Source organism: Erinaceus europaeus, chromosome 19 (assembly GCF_950295315.1).
Source record: "Erinaceus europaeus chromosome 19, mEriEur2.1, whole genome shotgun sequence".
Classification (NCBI taxonomy): Eukaryota; Metazoa; Chordata; class Mammalia; order Eulipotyphla; family Erinaceidae; genus Erinaceus; species Erinaceus europaeus.
The window spans coordinates 44,498,290-44,525,257 of NC_080180.1; the positions used below are offsets into that span (position 1 = coordinate 44,498,290).

Here is a 26,968-nt window from a genome sequence, read left to right on the forward strand (position 1 = left end):
AAACTCCTGGACCAAGAGAAGGGTATCAGGGCCTGCAGATTTACGATAGCACAGGTTAATCAGGTCAGGGGTACACTGGGTCTGAGGGAAATGGTGTCAGTGCACAGCACTCACCCCAGTACGACACCCAGTTCTTTCACATGGACTCTTGTGTGTCCACGAAGATATTCAGACAGCATCTTGCTCTTAAGATACATTTCCTGCAGCCTGTCTTCAAGATGCATGATGCACTGTAAAGACAATGACATTCACAATGAGGATTAAGAGTAGTTCCAAGCTCTACTGACTTGTTAAGAGCTAGGGTTCAAACCACTTCTATGTACACAGTGATAATGCCATTCCTTTCCGACAAACTTAAACAATTTCAAGACACCTCACATCTTCCCGTGGCAGTTTTAAGGACCAGTTTTTGTGCAACAAGAAGGTATACTTTTTCCAGTTAAGATTTTTTCATATAGCTATTTTAGTCTTTGTCTTACAAACCATTTGTTTTCTATGGAATTGGACTCATCCCATAAGTGTAACTATTTCCTGCTTCTAAAAACACTTTACAATAACCCTTTCTTCATATTACTAAAATGTTATCAGTGTAACTTTATGATGAAAGAATTTTTTTTTTTTTAACCAGAGTCTTGCTCAGCTCTGGTTTATGATGGTATGGGGGTGGGGGAAAGATTGAACATGGTATTGGGGTGGGGGAAAGATTGAACATGGTATTTTGCTTCAGGCATGAGAGTCTCTGCATAACCATTATGCTATCTACCTCCAACAATTGTTTGCCATTTCTACTTAACTATTTGCCATTAATCTAACGTAACTCCACAGTAATTTGCATTTTTGTCACTATAAAGAATATTGTCAAGGGCACCTTTCTTGCTGTTGTTTCCTGTGTCTGATTATTTTGGTGCAATATATTTCCAGGAGTAAAATGAATGAGAGAAGGTTATTTTTCCAACTAGGTCTTTAATAACAATAAAGAAAAGGTGAGGTGACTCGACGGTGGCACACTGGGTTAAGCACAGAGTAGGAGGAGCAAGGACCCGCGCAAAGATGCTAGTTCGAGCCCCCTGGCTCCCCACCTGCAGATGTGTCACTTCACAAGCGGTGAAGCCAGTCTGCAGGTGTCTATCTTTTCCTCTCCCTTTCTATCTTCCCCTTCTCTCTCAATTTCTCTGTCCTATAAAAAGGAAAGAAAAAAAGAAACGAAAACCAAAAAAAAAAAAAAAAAAAAAAAAGGCCACAGGATCAGTGGATTTGTAGTGCAGGCACCAAGCCCCAGTGATAACCCTGGAGGCAAAAAGAAAAAGTGATTATTTTCAGGACATCTCTCCCTTGGAGTTGTACCCTGTTGGTATGTTTCTAAGACCCCTTCCGTTGCACTGCTTGACATTGTGGTCTATTTCCATAATCACTGTTTTACCTGGGTCCCGCCCTGCCTGCAGGGTATTGGTTTAATCCCCATGGGTTAGATGGAAGCTTTTTATGTTCTGGTTTTTTTGCTCCACCCCCTCTCCTAGTCATTTCCTTTCCCTTACCACTTCCCGTGAAGAGATGCATAAAAGGCGATGTTTCTGATTAATAAACGAGATACTGCTTCCCAGCTCAGCCATGAGTCCCTGGTCGTCTCTCTACCGCGTGTGAAGCTAGCCCAGCCTGGCAAATGGCGCCTGAACAGGGACTGGCAGTACCCAACATCATTTTTTGTTTAGAGAATAGCAACCATCTGTGTCTTTCACCAGAGGCAAATGCATTTGCACTTGGCAGGCAGAGCTCTCCGAGCATCTTCAGTGAAACACCTGATGGCTTTGGCGAGGGTAATTTCATCCCATAGAATTTTCTTCTACACCATTACGACTATTATTTTCAAGGTAAAAAGATTAATAGATGCATTTGAAAATGTTGATCTTGACCATCTGGGCTGATCAGTGACATGGAAAAAAGTGTCTCTGAGAGATGCAGCTGCTCATTGGCTTAAAACTGTAAATGCATTGTGTTGGGTAACTGGAACACAGCTGGTAAGTGACTTAGACTAATAATTAAAGCACAGAGGGTTCTATCAGTTCTAATGTAAATGATGCCTCAAGCAAACAGCAGTAAGTGTTGAAAGGATCGCCTGCTAAGTCTCTGCTCCTTACTGAGTAAAAAAAAAAAAAAAGTTTTTTTATATGATATACCAACTATAACAAGTGTTATTAACTACTAAAAAGGACACCCACATTACATGAAACCCTATTTTAAAAGAGGCAATTCAGTGTTTTTATAGTTTCTATGAAAACTGCACACTGCAGCACAGAAATAAAGAGAACACAGGGACCGATGGTGGCACACCTGGTTAAGCACTCACATTAGTGTGTAAGGACCCAGGTTCGAGCCCCTGGTCCCTACCTGCAGGGGCGGGGGGGGGGGGGGAAGCTTCATGAGTGGTGAAGCAGGACTGCAAGTGTCTCTCTGTCTCTCTCCCTATTTCTCCTTCCCCACTCAATTTCTCTATCTCTATCCAATAATAAATAAAAATAAACAAAATAAAATATTAAAAAAGAGAACACCAGTCAATATGGAATATATATTAAACTTGAAATCAAAGCATTTAAAATTTTGTTTGTTTTTGTTGCCAACAGGGTTATTGCTGGTGATCCTTCCTTCCTTCTTTCCTTCCTTCCCTTATTTCTAATATGATACGACAGAGAGAAATTGAGTGGGAAGGGGGAGACAGAGAGGGAGAGAGTGCCACCTGAAGCCCGGCTTCACTGCTCATGAAACTTCCCCCCTGCGGGCAGGGAGCAGGAGTTTGAACCTGGGTCACCCTGCATGGTAACATGTGTGCTCAACCAGGTGCCACACTGCCTGGCTCACCATTTGAATGTTTTTAAGAATTATTTTAAAACTGCAGGTAAAATTCTCTTTCATCTTGATTTTTGTTGGGCTAAACAAGTCAGTCATACTATTAAGTAGTTAAACATACTTCCATCAAAATTAAGTAAGAAGGATTAATTATAGTCATTTACTCTGTGGATAATTAAGATGTCAACTATACCAAGAATTACAAACTGTGGGGTAAAATATAAATGTTGGTAAATAAATATATATAAACAAGTATATTAATAGCAAATAGCTATAAAAGCTAATGTATCTTTTTTCCCTTACAGAAAAGAAAGTTAACAGTCTCTACAGAGCATGGTGCATGTTGTTTCTAGAAAGAAAAACTGCCTGCAAACATAGGACAAAAATAAGATCACGATAGCCCATAACTATTTTGTATTATCCTACAAGCAGATAACTTGCAAGCATATGCTTCTACTCAAAGCCTAAATAAAGATTTCAGTGAAAATGTATCACCAGTCTTTATAACCACCTAGCTGCATGAGAGCACTATTAACAACCATATTCATAGTAGCTGTTTCCCAAGTGCTAATGACATCTAACACCATTCCACATGCTTCACGTCAATTTCACAGCCAAATGATACTGATTCTTTGGTTTCCTCAGTATTGCAGGTAAGGAAATAGGAACCTGGAGAAGTCACACAGACAAAGCAGCAGAACTTGGGGACCTGATTCTATGCCTGAGGGTGGCCATTACTGTCTACTGGTTGTTGAAGTCTCTCCTACTGGCCTGGCTGGCCCTTTGACAGTTTTAAACGACAGCAGTGTCCTAGTCCTGATTTTCAAAGGAGTTTTACTACATGTTAGCTCCATAGGTACTACCTTCATTTTACAAATGAGAAAGCTGATGTTCAGAGAGGTGCAGGCTCTCATCTCCATCACCACATAGCTAGTTAGGGAGAAAGCCCGCACTGTAGCTCTGTTCTAGTCAGCGGTCTCTCCATCACGTACACCGACACTGACTTACACAACAGCCAGACAGTATTTCAGAGCACCCTTTCAAGGCTCCACGAGTCTAAACTATTTCTGAGGAATGTGATGCAATCCTCCTCTGTGGTGGAGGTCAGGGGGAGAGATGGGCTGCTTTGGTTGGGGTTATACTGCAGAGGGCCAGGCTATAGAGGGAGGAGAGGCCAAGATGGCCACTCTCTTCAGCCCAGCACGTAGCTCTCATGTCAGCTCACCGAAGCCTTTCAGCCTCTCTTCCATTTGACATCTTTCTCCTCCTTCTCTTAATACGTTTTCTCTGCATCTCTCTGGGTGAATTTGTTTTCTACATTATTAGTTCCAGGGACTGGGTGTGTGTGGGGGGTGGGGGGGTGGGAAGTGGGGATGGGGAGAGGGAAGCTGCTGATTTTCTTCCAGGAGTTTATAGGCTGTTTGCTGTTATGAAAGTGATTTTTTAAATTCCATTTGAAAAAGAACAACTGATACCATCTTATCTGGGTATGGGACTTCAAATCTTTAAGTGCTTACACAAATATGCCATTTTATTCTTATCAGTTTTGTGAGGTTAGTCCCTGAACAAAAGGAACTACGATTCCAACAGAAGCTGGCTTGCTTGATAGAAATCTTACAAAAACAAGTGGAGAGTTCTCCAAAGGAGGATTGTAAACAACATTTTATGTGAAGTGCTCTCCTGTATCTTACTTACACACACACACACCCTACCTTGATTTGTGCCACTCTGTGTTATTTCTTCCCAAAGGGCCATGTTACTGATATCTGTAACTTTTTAAAAAATGTTTTTCAATTATCTTTATTTCTTGGATAGAGATAGTCAGAAATTGAGAGGTAAGGGGGAGGTAGAGAGGGAGAGAGACAGAGAGACACCTGCAGGACTGTTTTATCACTCACAAAGCTTTCCCATTATAGGTGAGGACCGGGGGCTCGAACCTGGGTCTTGCGCATTGTAACATGTGCGTTCAAACAGGCGTGCTACCATCGACCCCCAACATCTATTCTGTTTGCTGATTTTATGTTCCATTTTTTGTTTGTGCTGATGCCAATGGATATAATAAAAGCGAAACATGGAGCTGGCAAACTAGCTCACTTGGCGAGTGTGCTGTTTCACCATGGGTGTGATCCCGATTTGAGCGAGTCCTCCCACTCCCCCTCCAACTTCTCATTGTACTGGAAGAGGCTTTGGTGCTGTGGTTTCGTTCCCTCTCTCTCTTATCCCCCTCTCTACCTGAACAAATCAGCCCAGAGCAGTAAAGCCTTCAAGATGACCAGGTAATTAGTAATAAATAAGCATGTGAATTTTTGATTTGACAATCAAAGCCTTGCTAAATCCTATCTCGCTGGTGACGTGGGGATAAATACTTACGAAGTCAGCAGGGAGATGAAGCTTGTAAAGCTGTAAAAGGGACTGAAGTAAACTGGACACCTGACTGGAGACAAGGACATCTTGGCCTAGTTTCATGCTGTCCATCACTTTCCTCTGACTCGTGGCCACCTGCACGCTCCACTTGTCCGTGTCTGCGATGATACACACAGCCTCGGCGATTGGCTCGTCAAGCACCGGGTGCTGAAAGAGAAGCACAGCGGGTCAGCTTCCACCACACCTCCAGGTGATGCTACAAGCGTCCAGAATGGCTCCAGTTAGCAGTAGGTGATTGGCTCAGATACTGATGGTGGAAGCTACAGAAATCCAGAGCCTTTACAAGGGACTAAAATAGAGGAGTATGATAAAATTACCACTTAAAACAAAGGGATATTTACTTTGGATAGAGAGAAATGAAGAGGGAAGGGAGACAGACAGAGAGAGAGAACGAACCTGCAGCAATGTCTCACTGCTTGTGAAGCTTCTCCCCGCAGATAAGGGCCAGGGGTTTGAACCCAGGTCCCCGCACACTATAATGTGTGTGCGCTACCGGGTGCACTGCCGCCTGGCCCCCACCGTTTAAAATTAATGTGATAAAAAATGTTTACTCATTTCTTTCTTACACTCAGAAGACATACTACAAATGTTGCTAGAGTAGAAACAACACTGCAAATGAAGCAAAACCAAATACTAACTAAAATGCATTTCTGTTCAAATGACATGCACTCTCCTTTCAAAATGAACAATATCAGAGTAAGTAGTGTAGGTGTAAGATTCGAGCGCCACTGCTCTAATAAGATTTTGTAGGTAACAGTGCTCCTTTTAAGGAATTTTATTGGGGCCGGGTGGTGGCATACCTGGTTGAGTGCACTTGTTATAATACGCAAGGACCAAGGTTCAAGCTCCCAGTCCCCACTTGCAGGGGGAAAGCTTTGCAAGTGGTGAAGCAGGGCTGCAGGTGTCTGTCTGTCTGTCTCACTCACTATTTACCCCTTCCTCTCAATTTCTGGCTATCTCTATCCAATAAATTAATAAAGATAATTTTTTAAAAAAGAAATTTTATTTAGTGACTCCAACTCTTAATTGTAATCATACAGGCAGAGGTGCAATTCATTTGGATGAATCCAAAAAAATGAAAGTTTCACTAGTGATAGAAATACTTAAAATGTAAACATCTTTGATAGCTAGAAAGTTATGGACAAGGCAGGTTAACTAGAAATAATGTCACAGAGTAAATCAATAGAATCACAAAGGAGGGCCTTAAAAGTGAGACACTTTTTCTTAATATCATTTTTTTAACAGTTTATTTTACTGACTATATAAGAGATTCACATGAGGGAGTGAGAAGGGAGTGAAAGAGAGAAAGAAAAGCTACAGGACTATTCAAGTACATATGGTGCCGGGAATAGAACTGGGAACTTCAAACCAGAGAAGCGCTTATCAGCTGAGCCATTTCCCTAGCAGCTAATGCTATTATTACTTGTTTTGTTTTGAGTGATTTAATAAGGTTTACAAGAGCATAGTTTTCACACAGCACCAACTACCAATGTTCTGTGGGATGACCCCTCTGTAATAATCACCATAGTTTTCACAAAGGCTAATGACAGAGACATCTTGGTTAATCCCCCCCCAGTTTGTATATTCTAATTACCTATATTCCATTCCACAGTTGTCTCTACCTCTCATTTCACTAAGCATAATTACCCCCATTTCCATTCATTTTGTCTTTTATTTATTTGCTTGTTTGTTTATTTTCGCTTCCAGGGTTATCACTGGGGCTTGGTGCTGACACTACGAATCCACTGCTACTGGTGGCCATTTTTCATTTTTACTGGATAAAACAGAAAAAGAATGACGGGAAGGGGGAGATAGGGAGTGAGACAGACAGACACCTGTAGACCAGCTTCACCACTTGTGAAGTGAACCCCCCCCCCACCGCAGGTGGGGAGCTGGGAGCTTGAACCAGGATACTTGCACAGGTCTTTGCACTTTGTACTATGTGTGCTTAACCCAGTGCACCACTGTCCCCCTGCCCACAATCATTTTGTCTTAAAGGATACAATATCATCTTGAAATTCATAAGCTGAGAGATACCTCTCTTATGGATGGTTCTCATTTTCAAGACTTGTTCACCAAACCAGAAAAAGGCTCTCTCATAAACATACTAGATGTTACATTCTCACATCCATCCATAGATTTTCATTACCTCTCACCCCTAATTCTTCTCTCATACACATATGTACTTCCTAAAAAGCTTCTGTACAGCAAAAGAAACCAATACCCAAAGAAAGAGACCCCTCACAGAATGGGAGATTTTCACATGGCATACATCAAACGAAGCTAATAACCAAAATACATAAAGAGCTTGCCAAACTCAACAAGAAAACAAACGACCCCATCCAAAAATGGGGAGAGGACATGGACAGAATATTCACCACAGAAGAGATCCGAAAGGCTGAGAAACATATGAAAAAAAATGCTCTTAAGTCATTGATTGTCAGAGAAATGCAAAGAAAGACAACAATGAGATACCACTTTATTCCTGTGAGAATGTCATACATCAGAAAAGTTACCAGCAACAAATGCTGGAGAGGTTGTGGGGATGAAGGAACCCACACTGTTGGTGGGAATGTAAATTAGTCCAACGCCTGTGGAGAGCAGTCTGGAGAACTCTCAGAAGGCCAGAAATGGACCTACCTTATGGCCCTGCAATTCCTTTCCTGAGGATATATCCTAAGGAACCCAACACACTCACCCCCAAAAAAAAAAAAAATGTGTATACCTATGTTCATAGCAGCACAATATGTAATAGCCAAAACCTGGAAGTAACCCAGGTATCCAATAACAGATGAGTGGCTGAGCAAGTTGTGGTCTATATACACATGGAATACTACTCAGGTATTAAAAATGGTGATTTCGGGGGTCAGGTGGTGGCACAGTGGGTTAAGCGCATGTGGCGCAAAGCGCAGGGACTGGCATAAGGATCCCGGTTCGAGCCCCCAGCTCCCCACCTGCAGGGGAGTTGCTTCACAGGTGGTGAAGCAGGTCTGCAGTTGTCTCTCTTTCTCTCCCCCTCTCTGTCTTCCCCTCCTCTCTCCATTTCTCTCTGTCCTATCCAACAACGAACAACATCAACAATAGCAATAATAATAACCACAATGAGGCTACAACAATGAGGTCAACAAAAAGGGGGAAAAATGGCCTCCAGGAGCGGTGGATTCATGGTGCAGGCACTGAGCCCAGCAATAACCCTGGAGGAAAAAAAATGGTGATTTCACCGTTTTTAGCCCATCTTGGATGGAGCTTGAAGAAATCATGTTAAGTGAAATAAGTCGGAAACAGAAGGATGAATATGGGATGATCTCACTCTCAGGCAGAAGCTGAAAAATAAGACCAGAAGAGAAAACACAGTAGAACCTGAACTAGAGTTGGTGTATTGCACCAAAGTAAAAGACTGGGGTGGGTGTGACGGGGGGAGAGTACAGGTCCAAAAAGGATGACAGAGGACCTAGTGGGATTATATTGTTATGTGGAAAACTGAGAAATGTTATGCATGTACAAACTATTGTATTTACTGTTGAATGTAAAACATTAATCCCCCAATAAATTAAAAAAAAAAAGACTTTGGGGTGGGGGTGGGGGAAGGATTCATGGTCTTGGACCATCATGGCAGAAGAGGATCTAGTGGGGGTTGAATTTTATATGGAAAACTGGGAAATGTTATGTATGTTCAAACTATTATATTTTACTGTTGACTGTAAACCATTAATCCCCCAATAAATAATAATATAAAAAACCCACTGGGCTTTTCCAAACAGTACCTTTAAAAAAAAAAAGTTACACACATTCCTAGGTTCCCAAATACCTCGTACAAAATTCCTGAATATAGTCACAGGGCAACCTAATTACTTCTATCTAATGGAATCATGTAGTGCTGTCGATTTATTTACTAGAAAAAGAAACACTCGGGTTCCAGATGCCACCAGGGTGCTGGCCAGGCTTCCCTGGATTGAAGACCCCACCAATATGTCCTGGAGCTCCGCTTCCCCAGAGACACACCCTACTAGGGAAAGAGAGAGGAAGACTGGGAGTATGGACCGACCAGTCAACACCCATGTTCAGCGGGGAAGCAATTACAGAAGCCAGACCTTCCACCTTCTGCAACCCACAACGACCCTGGGTCCATGCTCCCAGAGGGCTAGAGAATGGGAAAGCTATCAGGGGAGGGTGTGGGGTATGGAGATTGGGTGTTGGGAATTGTGTGGAGTTGTACCCCTCCTACCCTATGGTTTTGTTCATTAATCCTTTCTTAAATAAAAAATTTAAAAAAAAAGAAACACTCATTTAAGAAAGAACAACAGAGAAAGGAAAGTGAACAGCCAAGAAAAGGAAATGAAGGCTGAAGAGGTATACACATACCATCAGCAGCTATGCACTGACGGTTAACAAGCCAAGGAATACCTGGAAACCTAGTTGCCCATCCAGGAATTGGTCTAAATTCCCACGGTCAGTGTTGAAGCTTGAGTTCTGGTGATTCAGAGATTTCTGACACATAATTCTCTCTCTTTCTCTCTCTCTTTTAAATCTTTCTTTTTAAAAATTATTTTTATTTTATTATCTTTATTTATTGGGAAGAGACCGTCAGAAATTGACAGGGTAGGGAGAGATAAGGGAGAGAGATCTCATAAAGACACCTGCAGCATTGCCTCGCCACTTGCGAAGCTTTCCCCCTGCAAGGAGGACGAGGGGCTTGAACAAGGGTCCTTCCGCATCATAATATGTGGGCTCAACCAGGTGCGCCACCACCTGGCCCCATGGCATGTAAATCTACTCAGGAAACACAACTCCCCTCAAGACACAGCAGTTTGAAAATATCAAGATTTGACTTAAGGGAAAATCTCTGAGCTTTGAGAATTAAAAAAAAAAAACTTACGATTCAGAAAACCATGTTTGGATTTGTCATATACATATATACACCCACACACAACCTATGCCCTGGTATTCAACTTAAAATACCTCTTAGGAAAGGTTCTACATTTAAGGCATTTATAGAAACAGAATCAACAAAGGCAGCCCTAAATTATATGTATTCTCCTTTTTAACAGTCACTATTTGCCATTCCTTCATTGTAGAAATAATTGTCATGATTGTCAAATAGATTTTATCAAGTTCACACCACACACACATCACAAACAATAACATACATGGGGCGGTACTTTGGAGAAATAAAATGTTTTTAAAAAGGGCAGTAAGACTGTGATTCCAATACCAGTCACAAGCCTGATCTTTCAGTCTGCTATTCTTAGACCTTTGAGCGTGGGTACAGAGACTACAAAGAGGAACAGGCAGACAAGGTTTGGTGCACATGGGACCATGAGGTCGCATAAGGGACTGAGTCTGACTGGCTTCCTGCTTATTTTAAAAAGGGGAAAACATTATGGATAACCATCAGTTGGGTAAGTAAGATTCTTCACTCTAAAGCCAAACTTTTTTTTTATATAGGGTTTTGTTATTTTGGCTAAATGTCATTAGAAAACCAAACCCAGGGGTCGGATGGTAGCGCACATGGTGTGAAGCACAAGGACTGGCATAAGGATCCTGGTTCAAGCCCCCGGCTTCCCAACTGCAGGGAAGTCACTTCACAAGCGGTAAAGCAGGTCTGCAGGTGTCTGTCTTTCTCTCCCCCTCTAACTTCCCCTTCTCTCTCCATTTCTCTCTGTCCTATGCAACAATGATGACATCAATAACAACAACAATAATTACAACAGTAAAAAACAAGGGCAACAAAAGGGAAAATAAATAAATATTAAAAAAAGAAAGAGAACCAAACCCAAAGCAAACACCACATCATATTATCTACTAAAACTTCCCCTCCTAAATTTTACTGTCTCAGCTCCAACACACCTTCAGAAGTTTTGAGTTTTGAATGAAAATCTGAAGGAAATATGAATATCTAGAAGTCACTTCCATTTCAAATGCTTGTTTGGCTGGCAACTTTTTGAATCTTAACAGATAACTGGCCATGCATCAAATTTCCATTGCATTCTCAAATTGAAGAGAAAATCCGTTGCAAATTAAGTTTCTTGCCCACCATGTGTCAGATAATCATGACAGAAAGGATCTGCCATGTGCTTCTGCTTTCTCCGCCCTCCAGGGCTTCCTGTCCTGCATGCCCACATCCCCACTGAACATCCATCTGCAATCCAGGTAGCACCTCCCAGCCAACAGCCCTCCCCGGTGCCCAGTGTCTTCCTGCCACCTTGCCCAGATCACTGCCAGCAGTTTCCATGGCGCCCAGGGAAGTGTAATGAGGCAGGTCAGAAACTTCTGGCAGACACCGGAGGATGAAAAAACGCTATTGATCGATAGAGACCTGGAGGCAATTGCTGCTGTGGACGGCCAATCTCCACCAGAGAAATGAAGTAGCAGCAATGTGCCACTACTGTTTCTGCCTTGCTTTTGCCCTGTGAGAAGTTAGAAACATTTATTATAGCTACTTTGTCAATATCTCATTTATCCAAACTCCTTCCTTGTGATGGATGGCTCAAGACAAATGACTACATGACATGTTTTGTTCCTGAGATCAGTAAAGGTTTCTCAAAAATTCTTTGGAGATCAGGTCTTGCTGAGTCAACAAGAATTAAGTTTGGTTAATTCTTAGCCACTAAAGATTTGTGAATCCGCTTCCTGAGCATGTTAGAACCTCAGACACTCCATCTCCAAGGCTCAAGATCTGAGTACAGGAAACATGCCGCCTTGACTTGCACAAACACGACTTCTGTTCTATTTTAACTTCCAACAAAGAGAAATGTCTACAAGGTTTGAGTACTCAGGAAGAGCTGTGTTTCCTTAAGTGGATGGAACTAGAGGTGGTAATGCTAAGTGAAAGGAAGAAGCAGAGGACAACTGTTGGATAGTTTCACTCACATGTACAATATGGATGAGTAAAACAAATGAACTTGAAAAGAAAACAGTAAACAAACCATCTCTTGGGCTTTGTAAGAAATATAGCAGTTCTGGGGGTGGTAGTGTAGCACAGAACTTCGTTGGAAGTTTTACACCATGTCTGGGTGTGAAATTAGACCCCTGAAATCTTAACACAATTTTGTAAAACATTATTATGTCACTTATCAAAAATGGGGTGGGGTGGGGTGTTGTGGTTCTGTTATTTTGACAAAACGCAATGATAAAACAAAAACAAGGGTGTTGACATCAGAAGGACTGGCCTTAAACCTTTGTCACTCACTGTGGACAATCAGCAATGCTTTTATTCGCATAATATTCAGTTGCTGCATTGGTAAGTACCTGACTGCACTTAGCTGACAGTTTTGATGAGGGTTAATTCCAAAGAAGTTTTCTGTGAAACATGAGGTATGGTACTTACAGCTCAAGTGCACATTGCTTTCTTACACCATGTCCACTGGGCCCTCTCTCTATGTATCATGTCCAGTGGGCCCCCAAACCCTCGGATCATAAATCGTGAAACTATGGACAGATATTGGGCACCGTTCTAGCTGATGCACTTCACATAACTCCTCAACACGTTGGCATTTCCCTCAGCAGCTCAAAAACTTACTCGAAAACATATCACCCCAATACAAGTTCTAACTTCTTTTTTTCTATTTAAAGTTCTTTAGGGTCTGGGCACATGTATAGATGTGCTTCCAGGGATTTTTCTTAAGCAGGAGGCATACTGTCTTCCACTCTCTGCTCAGAGAGCCATCCCTGCTACTTTTTTTTTTAATTTATTTTTCCTTTTATTGCCCTTGTTGTTTTTCATTGTTGTTGTAGTTATTGATGTCGCCACTGAGCCGGCGGCTTGAACCGGGATCTTTACGCCAGTCCTTGCGCTTTGCGCCAGGTGCGCTTAACCTGCACTTTACCTGCTGCACTACTGTCCGACTCCCCCGTTACTTTCTAATCTGTCCAGTCTTACTATGACTCAGTTCAGGTCCCTCCTCTGGGCCCTCAACAAGACTTCCTACAAGCCGGCTCTTCATCTCTTCTTGTGATCTTTGAGAGCGGTTACTGCCTCCATTTCTGGTTTCTCGTCACATTATAATTTAACACAATCTCTATTTCACACTGGTATGTGAACTCAAGTGATTTTACAAATAATACAAGCAGAGGAATCACATTTTGTTTTTCTTTTGTAGCTTCTAAAATAGGCCTCATAAAATACTAGGAATATCTAGTAATGCTGGCAGTGTTGAAGAACTCTCTACCCGGATTTTGTTTGTTTGTTTGTTTGTTTTAATTTGTGGATTCACTCTAGTTCCTACTAAATCATCTGCACAATTACTAATATATTTCCACATACAACATTAAGTGACTAACTGCTCACGTGATTATCTATTTTTAGCTTGACTAAGTGTAGAAAAATAACCACTGTCACTTATACACTTTTATAACTACTTATTAGTTCATTGTCCCATTTTGGGCATGTCCTGCTCTATACAGAGAGGAATAAATGAGGATTAAATGACTAGTAGAAGCTTCGTAAGTATCTTGGTATGTCAGAAGTAGAATCTAGGACCTCATTCAAGTGTTCTCAACTCAGTGAGTCTGCCAAACTCTCTTTGAGATCCTAGGATCTTGTTAGAATAAGATTCCTAGAAGATAGCAAGAAGTATGAATGAGGGTCCCAAGAGCATTAGGAGGAAACACAACTGCCTCTACAGTTACTTCACCTGGATACGTCCACATCTTTACACTGCTGCTATTGGCCACTGGCCAGTGTACACTCTACACTGTCCCTTTATCAATCCCCAAAGATGGCAGCCTCGCTAGGGGAAGCTCTATGGATGGTGGAGCTGTGTTGTGATGTCTTACTTCCTATTTTTGTTTTTTCTCTCTCTGAAATAAAATAGAAAGAAAAAAATATTTGGCCCAGGAGCAGTGAAAGTTCACGTGAAAGGCCACCAAACCACTAAGCTGTATGTGGCTATATTTGATGAACACACATATCCTGGGATATAGCCAGGAGATAGTTTACCCAGCACAGTGTATGGCTATCCATGAATGAGGATCTTATGTCCGGGTTTGAGCCCTGGAACCACACTGGAGCACTGTAAATGGCATCACAGGAAGCTTCACAGATGGTGAAGCAGAGCTGCTGTGTTTATCCTTCTTATTCTGTCTGTCCTTATCTCTCCTTCACTTGACCTGGAAGCAGTAGAACTCCACATGTTAGAATCCTGGTGCTTCCATCCACACACACAGAGAAAAACATCTGTGTAGGTTGGGCCAGCTCTAAAACTGGCCTGATCTCTCTAACAGTGCAGACTTAAGGATGAGGAGTCACTGGGCTTTGTCTTTCAAACACACACGGGGCCATCGACCTATGACAAAGGTAGCTGGAAGCATGCCCATTTGCTCTCAAATACTCTGGGCTATAGAATATTTGTTCTTTGGCATCAGTAGAGTGTGAATTTGTTGGCCATACTAGATAGTAGACTTCTGCTCAGTTTTATAACTTTATTCAACTGAATTTGAGTAAGAGAATGTAGCTTGACAAGATCCTTTTCATAAGAACTTACCACTACTATATTGCAGTACCCTGACTTAAGAACACTAGTTTTTACACAGCTGTAAGCAAGGCCTTTCTTAGTCACATAAAGAAAATGGATGACTAATGCAATAAAGTTCACCTTAGCAGCACTTGCTCTTATTTCATTATCCTCAGGTCTCCCTGCTGCTTCCCCCTTTAAAATTCTTATGCTTTCTTTGATGTGAGAGTCCACCTATGGACTGCACATGTGTGTGGACTGCTGACTGGCTTAAAAGCAATCAAAATCTAAAAATACTGCAGTCTTGTAATGATTCAAAGAAAACAAATCTGGTTACTATTCTTTTTTTCCTCCTCTTCCTCATCCTCCTCCCCCTCCTCTTCCTCTTCCTCTTCCTCCTTCGTTTTTAATCAGAGCATAGCTCAGCCCTGACTTATGGCAGTGCAGGGGACTGAACCTGGGACTTTGGAGCCGCAGGCATGAGGGTCTCTTTGTATAACCATTATGCTACCTGCCCCTACCCACTTTTAAAATGTTTATACTTATATTTTAATGAGTGAGAATATCTGTGAGAGTGAGAAAGAATTAATAGCTTAACATTTCTCCAAAATGAAGAGAAAATCAGACCTAGGAATTGCTAAGAAGAGTTCTAAACAAAATAAACCCAAAACTAAACATACCATGACACATAATAATTAAAACAACAAAGATAAAAGGAAGATGGAGAATTTTTAAAGCTGCTAAAGAATTTTTACTTAGTTGATACCATCATTTGCCATGCATCTGTGTGTATATTTGATGTATGTGGCTACTACTGCATTTCTTATTTTGCCAGGAACATCACCTCTTTACTTATTTTTCTCCTAAATTATTTCACAATATTTAAATATTATTATTATATTTACAAATCTCAATGAATGTCATATGTGGTATGAGACAATTTTAGTCCTTTCCAAAAGGGTTGCAAGTTTTTGCCAACATGTTCACTTGAAAATGAAGTTTTTCTAATTCAAATAAAATGCCCTTTGTCAAAAAAAAAAAAAGAAAAGAAGTCAGATCCATCTGAAAGAGAATTCTCACAAGACCATCAGCTGATTTTTTCACAAAAAATTCTAAAGGCTAAAAAGCACTGGCAGTAAATATTCAAAGTTTAGAATGGAAAAGACATCCACATAAGAATCTTTTATCCAGACAGATTATCAGTCAAACAACAGTTAAAAGAATTCACTAACACTTAACCAGCCCTGCAAGAAGTATTAAAGGGATTCATATAAAGATAGAGGACTGGATGTTCTCACATGGGGTAAATAAAACAAACAAACAAAAAAACCACCAAGGAATCAAAGGAAGTGAAATGGAGATGAACCTTTGGAGTCATAGAACCAAGATTCCAATAAAGGGCTAGGGGTGGTGGGAGTAGTTTACAAGGTGAAGAGGATCCAATGGGCATTGGTAGAAAGATACTGGTACTTTCTGGTGGTGGTTAAAGTATATATTTTGAAGAGGTGAGAAATTTTACTTCTTAAATATTTACAGTTGTATAACTCAAGGTTATCTAAAAATAAAATTATTATATTTTGATAACCCGGAAAACAAACTGGGGGGTTGTGCATGACTCCAAAATAAAATGTGAAAGAGGTGATGGCTTTTTTAAAAATTATTTTTTGTGGAGAATGGCACAGATGTCCAAACATTTTGCAGTGAAAAAAATTTGTTGATGAAAATTTTGTGCAACACTTACAAAATGCAAAAGGAATAAAGCCTGAGAGACCTTGAAGGTTTTAATTCCCTTTTAGGAAAAGCAAATGAACACAAAGATCCACAGACATCGTGTTTACATGTATTAATCACTGCAATTTTACTGTAGAAATAAATGTGCTTGTAAACCCAGTTTGATGAAGGACTAGTCAACAAAAGTCACTAAACACTTTCTGTGTTTTAGGAACAGGACAGGGTACTGAGGATGTGAAAGACACTACTCTCCCTGCTTAAGCTTCCAAATTACTGTAGTTGTACTGGGAGTAAGAGACATTAAAAATAAAATAGTGGTGTTGAACACTATGATACAGAGCCCGTGGTTGAGGATAGACAGTGCAATTTAGGAGTGCTTGGGATGGTTCAAACAGGAGACAACATTTGAACTTGAACTTCATGATTGAATAGATGTTTGCTCCACAGTGCCTTAGGCAAAGGAAAGAAATGCATAGAGGTGAAGAGGTTTAAGGAAAGATGGACCATTGGAGAACGGCAAACAGTGACTGAAGCCTATAAGGAGAGCTCTGTGAGTGCCTGTACACAAGCACTAAGGGTACACTTTCCACTTACGATGGAAAATTGGGCACAGGGAACTAGTAAGACTGGGGAATTTGGGGTTGGGTAATGGGGCACCTGGTAGAGCACACACATTACCATTTGCAACAAATGGGGTTAAAACCCTTAGCTCCCGAAGGCGGAGCCAAGATGACGACTTTGGAGCTTCAGCTGACTTGAGCTCCAAGAAGCAGTAGCTTGCAACCTGGGATCCGCTGGATAGTGTAGGATACTGGGCTGTCTGTAGGAGGGTGAACATGGGTTGGTCAGAGTCACACCAAAATACAGTCCCATAACTCTCTCTTGGGCTGACAAACGGAGGTCAGGGGGACAAAGGAAAATCCTTTATTTCTGAGCTCACTACCCCCACCCCAGTACCAGCCCTCCAGGGGCAGTGCAGCCACTCCTAGCAGGCTCCCCACTGAGCTATTTTCTTTACCAAGATTCCTGGCTCACCAAGGGTGTCATTCAAGCCTCTTCCTTTAATCTCTCTCTCTCTCTCTCTCTCTCTCTCTCTCTCTCTCTCTCTCTCGTGGCTGGAGCTCTATTTGAGTGACAAAATACCTGACCAATCAGAGCCTCATCCCTGCCTGGGAAAGACTACCTGGAGGTTTTTTTTTTTTTTTTTTTTGTGGATACTTCTTACAATTGGCTGTCATTGCTCAGGCTGCCTGCAGCCAATCAAGCGGTCCAAGCTACAGACTGACTGTTAGGGATTTTCTACTCTATTTTATCACTCCTATTATTATATACATGTATCCCTTTTCCATCCACCTTCTTCAGGTTGACCAAAATTAACCACTGTTTTTTGTTTCCATTGCTAGGTGTCCTATCCATTGTGAGAGGAACTTGTTTCTCTCTGCCTCTTCTCTCCACTCTCCTTTTTCCCTCCTCCTAGCTAATTAAAAAAAAAAAAAAAACCTCTTTACTTTCACTGCTCTTCCTTTTTCCTTCTTTCTTTCTTCCTTTCTTTTTTTTTAAATTCTTTTCTTCCTTCTTCTTTTGTTTTCTGAATTCCCTAATACTCGTTTGTGAATTATTTTGGTGAAGAAATCTGACTCTAAGTGGACTCTTATCTGTGTGTGTCTTCTCTACTTCCCTTTCTCCCCTTTCTATCCCTAGAATTTATAGTGGACAGTAGATTTACATAATTGTATATTCTTGCTTTCCCTTTTTTCCTGTCTCTCTTTTTTTTTTTTGTTTGGTTACTATATTTTCTTGGACTGGAGGTGTTGTTTGGCTAAATGGTATTGGTTGAATTGCATCAATCCTTGCCTCAGTTACTACTGTTGTAATTTCTGAGGCTGGTGACTGCACTTGTCATAAAGGTCTTTAGAATAGCGTGGCTTGTACTCAAAACACAACTGAAGAACAACAGAACAGAAAAATAAAAACCACATCAATAAAAAAAAATGGTTAAATCAAGAACAAATAAATCTGCTACCACAATGAATCAGGACAGGAGTCCAGAAGAAATTCCAAATCAGTCAGAAGAAACCATAGATAAGAAAAGTATGCAAGCAATAGTAAACCTAACAATCACAGAAATGAAGACAACTATGGAGGAAAGGACTATCAGAATTATGGAAACAGCAGAGGACAACCTCAAAGAAAATACAAACTACCTCGAGGTAATTAGAGAAATTAAAGCTGAAATAGCTGAGCTAAAAGGCCAACTAGCAGAACAAGCTAATAGTATAATTGAAATGAAGAAAAAAGCTGAGGAAAGGGAAAGCAGACTAACAGAAGCAGAAAACAGAATTAGCCAGACAAAGGATGAGCCAGAGAAAACAAAGAAAGAGGTGAAAGAGATTGAGAGACACTGAAAACAACAACAGAGACATATAAGGTGATTTCAAAAGAAGTAACATTCATATAATTGGCCTACCAGAGGAAGAAAGAGAGGAAGGGGAAGTAAATATTCTAGAGGAAATAATGAAAGAAAACTTCCCAGACCTAAACAATAGAAAGGACATTAAGATTCAAGAAGCCCAGAGATTCTCAAACAGAATCGACCTGGTCCTGAAGACACCAAGACACATCATAGTTACAATGAAAAGAAGAAAGGGTAAAGAAAGGATCCTAAAGGCTGCAAGAGAAAAACAGAAAGTCACATACAAGGGAAAACCCATAAGACTTTCAGCAGACTTCTCCACTCAAACTCTAAAAGCCAGAAGGGAATGGCAAGATATCTATCAAGCCCTGAACGAAAAAGGGTTTCAACCAAGGATAATATATCCTGCTAGACTTTCATTCAAACTAGATGGAGGGATCAAAACTTTCTCAGACAGACAACAGTTAAAGGAGGCAACCATCACCAAGCCTGCCCTGAAAAAGGTAGTAAAAGACCTCTTATAAACAAGAGCATCACTATAATACTTTGCATATGTCAGAGCAAATAAAGAACTGTTGAATAATGGCACTAAACTACAATCAATCCATAATATCAATAAATGTCAATGGATTAAATTCACCCATTAAAAGGCACAGAGTGGGAGGATGAATCAGAAAACACAACCCAACCATATGCTGCTTGCAAGAATCCCACATGATCCAACATGACAAACACAGACTTAAAGTGAAAGGATGGAAAACTATCCTACAAGCTAATGGACCACAAAAAAAGGCAGGAACAGTCATTTTCTTCTCTGACACCATAAACTTTAAATTAAATAAAGTAATAAAAGATAGGCAAGGCCATTACATAATGATTAGAGGATCAATCAACCAAGAAGATTTAACAATTATTAACATCTATGCACCCAATGAGGGACCATGTAAATAACATCAAGCACCTACTGAAAGAACTACAAAAATACATCAATAGTAGTACAATAATAGTGGGAGACTTCAACACCATACTCTCTAAGGATCAACAAAGCAGAGAATCAACAAACAGAATTAAATGAAGAGATGTACAGACTAGACCTCCTGGACATTTTCAGAGTCCTTCGCCCCAAAAAACTGGAATATACATTCTTTTCAAATCCACACAGCACATCCTCAAGGACAGACCACATGTTAGGCCACAAAAACAGTATTAACAAATTCAAGAGCATTGAAATCATCCCAAGTATCTTCTCAGACCACAGTGGAGTAAAGCTAACATTCAACAACAAACAGAAAATTACTAAAAGTACAGAATTTGGAAACTCAACAACGTACTACATAAGAACTGCTGGGACAGAGAGGCACTTACACAAGAAATTCAAATGTTCCTGGAAACAAATGAAAATGAAGACACAAGTTATCAAAATATTTGGGACACAGCTAAAGCAGTATTGAGAGGGAAACTCATAGCCATATAATCACATATTAGAGAACAAGAAAAAGCTCAAATAAACAACCTTATTGCACACCTTAAGGACTTAGAGGAAGAAGAACAAAGGGACCCTAAAGCAACCAGAAAGATGGAAATCATTAAAATTAGAGCAGAAATAAACAACATCAAAAATATGACAACCACACAAAAGATCAATGAAGCCAAATGTTGGTTCTTTGAAAAATTAAACAAGATTGACAAACCCCTTGCAAGACTCATTAAAAAAAAAAAAAAGACCCAAAGAAAGATGAAGAAAGATAAAGATGAGTATGGGATGATCCCACTCATCAACAGAAGTTGAGAAAGAAGAACAGAAAGGGAAACTAAAAGCAGGATTTGACTAAATCTGGAAGAGGGCACCAAAATAAAAACCCTGTAGTGAGGGTGGAGGTGGATATTCGGCTTCCCAGGGCGGTGGGGGTAGGGGGGTGGGATGGGACACAGTCTTTCGGTGGTGGGAATGGTGTTTATGTACACTCCTATTAATTTGTAGTCATATAAATCACTATTTAATTAATATGAGAGGGGAAAATTGACTGTATGTCTCAAACTTTTTAAAGTACAGACTGAGAATTTTTAATACATAGGCTGAGTTTTTGATATGTTGACTCTCTCAAAAGACTAGACCAGGGAGAACAGAAGCAACCAGTGGCATAGCTATATACAAATAATGTCAAAGGACATAAATTATGGTGATGTTGGGTATTATACAGCAAATCCTAACAAAGGGATTTAAAAAATTTTTTGCCTGCAGGGTTATTGCTGGGGCTCAGTGCCTGCACCATGAATCCACTGCTCCTGGAGGCCTTTCCCCCCACCCGCCTTTTGTTGTCGTTGTTGTTGTAGCCTTGTTGTGGTTATTATTGTTGTTGTTGATGTCATTTGTTGTTGGATAGGACAGAGAGAAATCAAGAGAGGAGGGGAAGACAGAGAGGGGGAGAGAAAGACAGACACCTGCAGACCTGCTTCACCATCTGTGAAGCGACTCCCTTGCAGGTGGGGAGCCGGGGGCTCGAACCGGGATCCTTATGCCAGGGATTTTTCAAAGTTAACCCAACTACCAAATAATGTGATTATAATAATAACTATCTATTGTCTTCTTGAACCATAAGACAGCAGGAACCTCACATTTCCACTATAGAGCCTATATTTCCCCCAGTCCTGAAACCTTAGGGTGGGGTGCACTTTCCTGCCATGCTTCTCTCAATTCATCCCAAATAATATTGCATTCGCTGATGCCAACCTAATCAACACAATAAGTACCATCTCAGCATGCTTCACTTCAAACTCCAGAGACTTCAGGTGTAGAATGACAACCCTTCAGCTTCATTACTCGAGTGAGACCTTTCCTTTCACAGTATTTTCTAATTCCATTCCAGGCGGTTCACTTCCTAACAAAGTCCCAAAACCTATAGACCAGGTTCCCTGAGATAGAGCATATGTTCACATGTATCCATTAACTAGGGAAAAATATATACCTGAAAGCAAAAGTACACAATAGTCTGCAGTGAGTCATTATAGAATTCATAATGAAATAGTGTCAAATGGAATATATGTCATAATAATATTCATAATGGAATAGATACCCTCCTAACCTACTTCCTATTACACTTCCCTCACTCACTCCAAAGCCAACCTTACCAAAGCAAGGGCTGCAAAAGCTGAATAAGGGCAAGGAACTGGCATATTTTAATGATGACTCTTTAGTCACATATCAGGCCACCCCATCAACTGGGGCCCTATTTGGGAAGTCCTGAGATTCCCAAACAGACATGATGGGCCTAGACTTCAAATAAATCCCTCTCTCCATTGTTACAGGTCATCTCTATCAGGAACAACAAAAAAGACCTCTTTGTGGGCCCCCCATAGGACCTTGCCCTCAACTTGGATCAACAACGATAATGTTCCATCCTCCAAATGGAGGATGGACAACATACTCTAGGCTACACCTGAGGAAGATGGGTCAATATTGGAGCAGCTTGGAATGTTCCTACTCATGACCACAGAATGTGAGCTCAGATATACAGGGATGCAGAGGTCACAAAGGCTCCTAAGCTAAATATGGGTCCCAGACCAAATCAAATTGATGGGGTTTACAATCAACAATATTTATACCCCTTCCCCACATTAGCTACTCTCTTTCCTGATCCAGCTTTCTGTCCCTTTTCTAGACATGACATCACCTCTCCAGACAATATCTTGGATCCACCTGCATATCAGATTTCAGGCTCAGAGAGAAAAAAAAAAAAAAAAAAACTAGTATAGCTACAGGCCCTTTGAAATGTAACTAAAATATGCCTACTAGCTATCTACAAAATGGAGGACCCCCCAACACTTCATCTTCATTATTCCAGCCGTTAGGTCCATGATTGTTCAACAATTTGTTTGGCCTTGTATGTTAACTCTCTTTTCAACCATCAGGTTCCACATGCTAGCATGATGTAGACCAGACTTCCCTGGATAGACTACCCCACCAATGTGTCCTGGAGTCCCGCTTCCCCAGAGACCCACCCTACTATGGAAAGAGAGAGGCAGGATGGGAGTATGGATCGACCTGTCAACACCCATGTTCAGCAGGGAAGCAATTATAGAAGCCAGACCTTCCACCTTCTGCATCCCACAATGACCTTGGGTCCATACTCCCAGAGGGATAAAGAATAGGAAAGCTATCAGGGGAGGGGATGGGATACAGAGATCTGGTGGTGGGAACTGTGTGGAGTTGTACCCCTCTTATCCTATGGTTTTGTTAATGTCTCCTTTTTTAAATAAATAAAAATAAATAAATAAAAACCCTTAGCCTCCATCCACAGGAGGGAAGTTTCAAGAGTGATGTGGTGCTTCAGGTTTTTCTCCTTGTATCTGCCGCTCTCCCTCTCCTCGTCTTATTGTCAATCAACACTGAAAGAAAGGGGAGCAGATGGTAGCGCAGTGGGTTAAGCACACATGGCGCAAAGCGCAAGGACCGGCAGAAGGATCTCGGTTCGAGCCCCCAGCTCCCCACCTACAGGGGAGTCACTTCACAGGCGATGAAGCAGGTCTGCAGGTGTCTGTCTTTCTCTCCCGCTGTCTTCCTCTCTTCTCTCGATTTCTCTCTGTCCTATTCAACAATAATAACAACAACAAGGGCAATAAAATGGGGAAAATGGCTACCAGGTGCAGTGGATTCATAGTGCAGGCACCGCACCGAGCCCCAGCGATAACCCTGGAGACAAAAATAAAGAAATAAAGGAAGGAAAGAAGGAAGAGAGGAAGAAAGAAAGACTGTCAGGCACAGTTGTGTTGTGCATGTACCAAATCCCAGCAATAATCCTGGTGGCAAACAAAATATGTCAGTAAATAAATCCATCTTATAAAAAAGCTTAGAGGGAACTTATATGAGATGGCAGTCATCGTGAGAAAGAAGAGAGAACCATCAAGACTTCAGATTGAATCAGTGAATACCCAGAGGTCAATATGAAAAAAAAAAACTTTTTTACCACAATAAAAAGTATTTTTTAAATATTTATTTATTTCCTTTTGTTGCCCTTTTTTGTTGTTGTAGTTATTATTATTATTGTCGTTGTTGGATAGGACTGAGAGAAATGGAGAAAGGAAGAGAAGACAGAGGGGGAGAGAGAAAGACACACACCTGCAGACCTGCTTCTCCGCCTGTGAAGCGATTCCCCTGCAGGTGGGAGCCGGGGGCTCAAACCGGGATCCTTACTCCAATCTTTGCACTTTGCACCATCTGTACTTTACCCACTGTGCTACTGCCCAACTCCCAGAAATTAATTAACATTATCACTCAATTGTTTGCTCATGTGTTCATACATATATCAGGTATATATGATGTGTGTGTGTGTACACACACACTCACAATTTCACTTTAACAAGGGGGATGTCATGGGTGAAGGCACTGTCAGTCATTATCCAACACAGGGAAATGAAAGCAAGAAGAGGTGTTTGGAAATAGCAGATCTGCCCTACACAGAGGTTCCCTTCAAAAGCTATTGATCCTAAGGCTGTTGTTGACTGGAGGCACTTAATGCTATCTGTGTTTACTTAAGTAACGATTTCTCATGTGATGTCACTTGCTGCTCTTTTGTAATCCTCCTGGAAGATTACCCGGCCTGGCATGATTAGGTATTCATGAGCCTATATCACAGCCAAGCTTTTAGCAAAGCTCCTTATCTGTGCTACTGATTTCCGCATGATATTTCTGGAGTCAATCTGTTGCTACTCTTAAAATTAAATGAAAGAGGCTGCTATATCCAACTGTTCCTCATTTTATTGATTATTCTGAAAAAGAAAAAAAAAGTCTGAAGCCCTGAAAAAATTTTTTTTTTAATTCAAATATGATGCTATAATTTTGGGTCTTGAGGGCCCTGCCCTACAGAGTTAGAGCTACCTGGTCTTCCTGTGTTATCATAAGTCAAGGGAAAGTGCATATGCTTAGTGCTGGGTGAACGTATGTCTGGGTGCTCCTTCATCATCAATATAGTCTGAGAAGCTCCTCTACAAAGTGCTTTCACGCACATAATTTTAATAACTAACATCTGTTGGGCGTTTAACGCAGTGCCAGGCTCTGTATTAAACACTTGATATGCATTAGCTCACGGCGTCTTCCAACCAGACCTAGGATATAAGCACTGTTCATCTTATAGAAGATGAAACTGATGTTTAGGAAGTTAAAGAAACTTGCCTGAGGCCACAAAGCCACTAAACGGAGAACCATGATGGAAAGCAGGCCTTTTTCTATTTCTAGAAGCCAAAGCCTTAGCCATTGGCTTGCGTTTCATCTACATTTTCCTGAGGCTGAGTGACATCCACTGATTTACTTAAGACTATCAGCAAATGAGTGATAGCACTAAGACTTGAATTTAAGCCGTCGATGCTTTGGTGCTCTCCCTGCACACTCCACGGCCCTCTGCTGAATATCCCTGACATTGCCCCATTGGAAATAAAGGAAGACAAGAGGACATGAGAGAGAAGAAGCTATTTGAAGCTCATAGGTACAGAGCAAAGCTGGCTCACTCTCTCTCTCCTACTTTGCTGCTTAAACTCAAAGGAAAATAGAGGAGAGAATGTACATTTAGATGTGGCAGGGCAAAAATGAAACGAAATATTACTTTAGCTTAATTTAAGGCAGCTGTATCATCTATACACTAGAAAGCAGCGCAGCAGTTCAAATGACAGAAAAGTGGATTAAGTAAGAACATGTGTTTAAATATTGAAAGACCACCAGAATCTTAACACATGAGAGTCAATAATAAAATGGAAATCCATGAAGTAAAGTTTAATATCTCTTTTTCTCATAAAAAAAAAAGACTAGGATAAGGAAAAGTACAAGAAGAAATTCTGAGTAGTGGAAATCTGAGAACATCCCACAGTGAGAAATGAAACTCTACAAATTAGTCCACGATGGCTATAAAAGTGTACATTTACATAAGACAGATTTTACAATCCAATCATGCATAGAGCTAGAACATAGGTCAATAACTTAAATTGACTGCTTTTAAACAGTTATTAAAAATCTTTCTTGAAAGACAATTATGAATACTAAAGCTCAATGAAGTCTAGTATGAACACTGAAAATTATTAATATCCCAAAAAATTCACTTTTGAAAGCAAGTTTTATGATGAAGCAATTTGTCCTAATCTGTTCTTCCCCAATAAGCTATTATTTTAACTCTAATTCTGGTCATGTACCTTTTCTTGGATGTCACTTGCTTCTGGCATCATATTCAAGGATTTAAATAAAGTACTAGGCTTTATGGAGTGGTAAATTCAACGTAATGTTCAAAAAAACCTTCTTAATTTATTTTTCAGCAAATATTTGTAAATGGTAGTAGACAATAAGGCTGTTTTTATTTAACACACGACCAGAATCCCAGTGGAGAGGCAGCTGAAATGGGACTCTACTTCAAAAGCAAAATTCATTATGATGAATGCATCAAGTAAAATAAAAAATCCACTAGTACTAATTGGATACATTCTGACTCTATTAAACTTCTGAAGGTACTGTTATGAACCTTTAGTAATTTCCTATTAACACGCATGCATGGCTGCACACTGGATGGGCCTGCAGTTTGACACAACGTAGGTTATTATGCTTAATAACTTTCCGTCTCTCAGGGAGCATGCATGGTCTAGAGACATGAACACAGCTAGTGGATGAAAATGCTACTTCTGAAAGGAATGGAGAGGATGTATGGGAAATCTTTAAGAGCACAAGCAGAGGAAACATGCATTCTGGTTTTTTTTTTTTTTAGGTCTAAGAATTATAGCTCAAGATAGTCTCTTGAGAAGATCTAATATACCAGAACTGGAACTTGTCAGCCTGTGGAAGAGACAGAAAGCTCAGGAATGGAGGTTTTAAGAGAAGTTAAAGGGGGATTATCACTCAGAAGATACATCTCTATAGGTTAACAGGGGAGAGTTCCAGGGCATTTGAGTAACATGGCATAGCTATGCTGATATTGATGTCAAACATGGCACTTCTGTCAGAAACAGAACACTGGACTTCATGGGAGAAGGAACCAGTAAACAACTCCAATAACGTGATCAATCAAACCATCGTCAGGGCAGAAGGGAAACCTCACTGGTTTGCATATCTGGATATTAACCTTCAGGTACCAGA

The 26,968-nt window shown here is 40.7% G+C and overlaps 1 protein-coding gene across 5 annotated transcripts in view; it reads right to left on the reverse strand.

Moving 5' to 3' along the window:
- Positions 1-76: 76 nt before the first annotated feature.
- Positions 77-26,968, reverse strand: part of FNIP2 (folliculin interacting protein 2) — a 152,861-nt gene continuing 125,969 nt past the window's right edge. For all 5 annotated transcript variants that reach the window (XM_060178894.1, XM_060178891.1, XM_060178892.1 and 2 more), the window contains 2 exons: positions 5,212-5,412; positions 77-230 (listed from right to left, as the gene is read on the reverse strand). In XM_060178894.1, coding sequence (XP_060034877.1) covers positions 111-230; positions 5,212-5,412 — 321 coding nt within the window. In that variant the 3' untranslated portion in view covers positions 77-110. The remainder of the gene's footprint in view (positions 231-5,211; positions 5,413-26,968) is intronic.